General features: G+C 37.1%; 1 protein-coding gene across 1 annotated transcript; it reads right to left on the reverse strand.

Moving 5' to 3' along the window:
- Positions 1 to 751: 751 nt before the first annotated feature.
- LOC149210338 (uncharacterized) lies at positions 752 to 2,438 on the reverse strand. Its single transcript, XM_089394404.1, has one exon. The coding sequence runs from the start codon at positions 2,033 to 2,035 to the stop codon at positions 1,172 to 1,174; it is 864 nt and encodes a 287-aa protein (XP_089250530.1). The 5' UTR covers positions 2,036 to 2,438; the 3' UTR covers positions 752 to 1,171.
- Positions 2,439 to 2,860: the final 422 nt, after the last annotated feature.

The raw sequence follows: 2,860 nt of genomic DNA on the forward strand, positions 1-2,860 counted from the left end.
TATTTTTATATATGTAAATAGATTCAACATTTTAACAATTTTTAGAGTCCCTTAAAACATGCAAATCAAAAAAATTCAAATTTACCATCTAAATAATCTTCTCACAATTAACCTATACAAATTACAAATTTCGCCTTTTTATTAAATCCCTTAAAATTCAAGTTCGCCCTTCTAAAAAAATCCCTACTATATATGGAACAAATCAACCAAAAAAATCGAAAACATCTCACAATTAAACTACACAAATTACATATTTCAACCACTAATTACAATACAAATTAAAACCCTTAAAATCTATTCACGTTAACAAAACCTTCAAACCCTTAAAATCTATTCACGTTAACAAAACCTTCAAACACAATCGTGTGAATATTTGATTTGGGCTATATAGATGTGATGTGTAGGTTTTTTTCCTGCTTTTGATATGGAGCTTTCGGATTTTTTCCTGCTTTTGATATGGAAATCCTGCTTTTGATATGGAGCTTTCCGGTGATGTATTTTCTTTTTACAAAACATATGAGGCTTTTTTCAACTGAATCTGTAACTTTATGTATAGAAGATCTTTATATTTCTTTAATATAAATCTATGTTGATTTTTTTTCTCAAAAAATAAAATTGATTGATTTGTGAATCCCCTTAAATTAAACATTAATTTACACATCCACAGATTTTCTAAAGATAATAGATGTTTGAATTTATCCTCTAAATTTTCCAAAATCTTTTAAACCACAGCAGAAGGATAACAACTATCAAGATAATACAAATAAAAAAATATAGTGATTCCGCAATCGTAATTTACATCATTTTTCTGTTTCTGCACAGCCATGCCGCTAGTTTCTGGTCAGATCACGATCCTCCGGATGAAATCATGCATAACCTGCATGTTACTAAATTTTCTGAATATACGCTATTGGGAGTATCAGGAATTTATACCATGTTTTTGAAATCAAGACATCTGATAATGAGAGTGGTTGAATCATTTATTTGATAGCGGAAATGGTTTCAGCCATCTCTTAAGATTATTCACAATTCTGAAGAATTCTGAAGTTTAATGGCTGTAAATTCTATGTTCAAAATTTTTTAACCTATTTCCAAAAATTTCCCCAAATTTTACACAAATTTCTATTATTTTCCGGGGAAAACGTCACCTTCTTAAACTACTCTGTTGAGATTAGACTATTCTGTTGAGATGGACCTGATAATGTGGCTTCCTGAAGGAAACAATGTGGCTCTGCGCCGTGAAGGTCCGGCCACAGTCGCAGACCTTGATTTCTTGCATTTTGAGTTCGTTGAGCCTCTGAACATACTCGTGAACGTACATCAAATCCCAAATGACAGCCATCCCTCCGGCCTTCAGAACCCTCACCACTTCCTGCAGCGCTTTCGCGCGCTCAGCCGCGGCGGCGGGGCTCTTGTGCCCGAATTCCCTGCCCACGGTGTGCAGAAAACCGGCGGAGACCACCACGTCGAAGTAATTGTCCATGAACGGCAGATTTCGAGCGTCCCCGCTTCTGCAAGTAACATATTCTTGGACTCCTTCAATGGTCGCCGTTTTCAGAGTCGCCGACATGGTTTCTTGGCCGGCCAGCCAGAGATCGATTCCCACGACCCGCCCACTGCTGCCTTCTTTCTTCAGCTGCCGTGCCACGGCATTCAGAAGAATCCCGCGGCCACACCCGATATCCAAGGCGGTTTTCACGTTGCACCAGTCGCCCACCATGCCCACCATTTTCTGCGACATCTGCCAGTGGAGAACAACTTTGGAATGCCAGTCGTTTGCCGCTTTGAAGAACAATCCCACGGCGGCCAGAGCCATTAGAGAACCTGCAACCCCGGCTGCGAATCTGCAGGCTTGAAGGGAGAGGGACGGTACGGATCTGGCCAAGAAATGACAGATTTGGCCAAAGTAGGACAACAATAGAAACGATAAAATGCTCAGCAGAAAACCATGGAGGAGTGTTAACAGCAGAGAATTCCACTGGCCTCTTCCATAGATACTGTGGATTTGCATCCAGTGCCGGTCTACCTTCCCCATTCTGCGACAAAAAAAAATCTCTCGGCCTTTTCGTGGATCCTAGATTAGCAAACAATTTCAATGGTAGCTAAATAACTAAATTTAAGCCACAAAATTCATGAATAGCTCATTGAAATAATAGGTAAACCCTAAAATTCAAGATTCCAATATCAGATTACAGGACCAAACAAAAAAACCCAGATCTTCTCCCTCAATTCTCATTCTGGCGGCATTCTGGCAATCAAATAACCAGATCTTCGGCCCCCCACCGGGCTGGTACTTCTGCTCCTCTCGTCATTACTGCTAGTTGACCGGTGACTAAATCCGACCTGGGCATCCGCGAATCCTTCTTGAGTCTGGTATTATCAGTCAAAGATTGTGCATGTGTTTCGAAAATGAATCAATTTATCCCAAGAAAAATATTTTCTTCTTAAATTGGGTATTTAAAATTCAGTTAAATGATCTATTTATAGATATTTAACAGTGATTTTATCTAAATGATATATTTAATTTTTTAATATTATAATGTAAATTTAGTTTATTGAGGTGGAGGATTTTGTCTGGACAACTAAAAGTGGTTGGAATAGCAAAAATATTTTATTAAATCTTACAGTAGTAGTGGTAGTGTTTGAATCATATTTTTTTATGGTGGAAATAGATTTAACGCCATCAAAAATATCAGGAGCACCCAAAATCTTGAAGTTAGACAACTATATCTAGATTTACAAAAAAAATCTCTACCAAATTTTATCAAAATGTTACTAGAATTTAGTCTCATTAGACTACTTATTTTATATTGTAATTTTATTTTAAATGAGTTTTTAAGTTTAATTTGAAAATGTACTT

Source organism: Pinus tabuliformis, chromosome 1_2 (assembly GCF_031772625.1).
Source record: "Pinus tabuliformis cultivar Carrire ecotype Pingquan chromosome 1_2, CPIR1, whole genome shotgun sequence".
Classification (NCBI taxonomy): domain Eukaryota; kingdom Viridiplantae; phylum Streptophyta; class Pinopsida; order Pinales; family Pinaceae; genus Pinus; species Pinus tabuliformis.

Excerpts from the sequence above, each read along its gene's own strand:
- LOC149210338 (XM_089394404.1), bottom strand. The coding sequence starts at position 2,035 with ATGGGGAAGGTAGACCGGCACTGGATGCAAATCCACAGTATCTATGGA.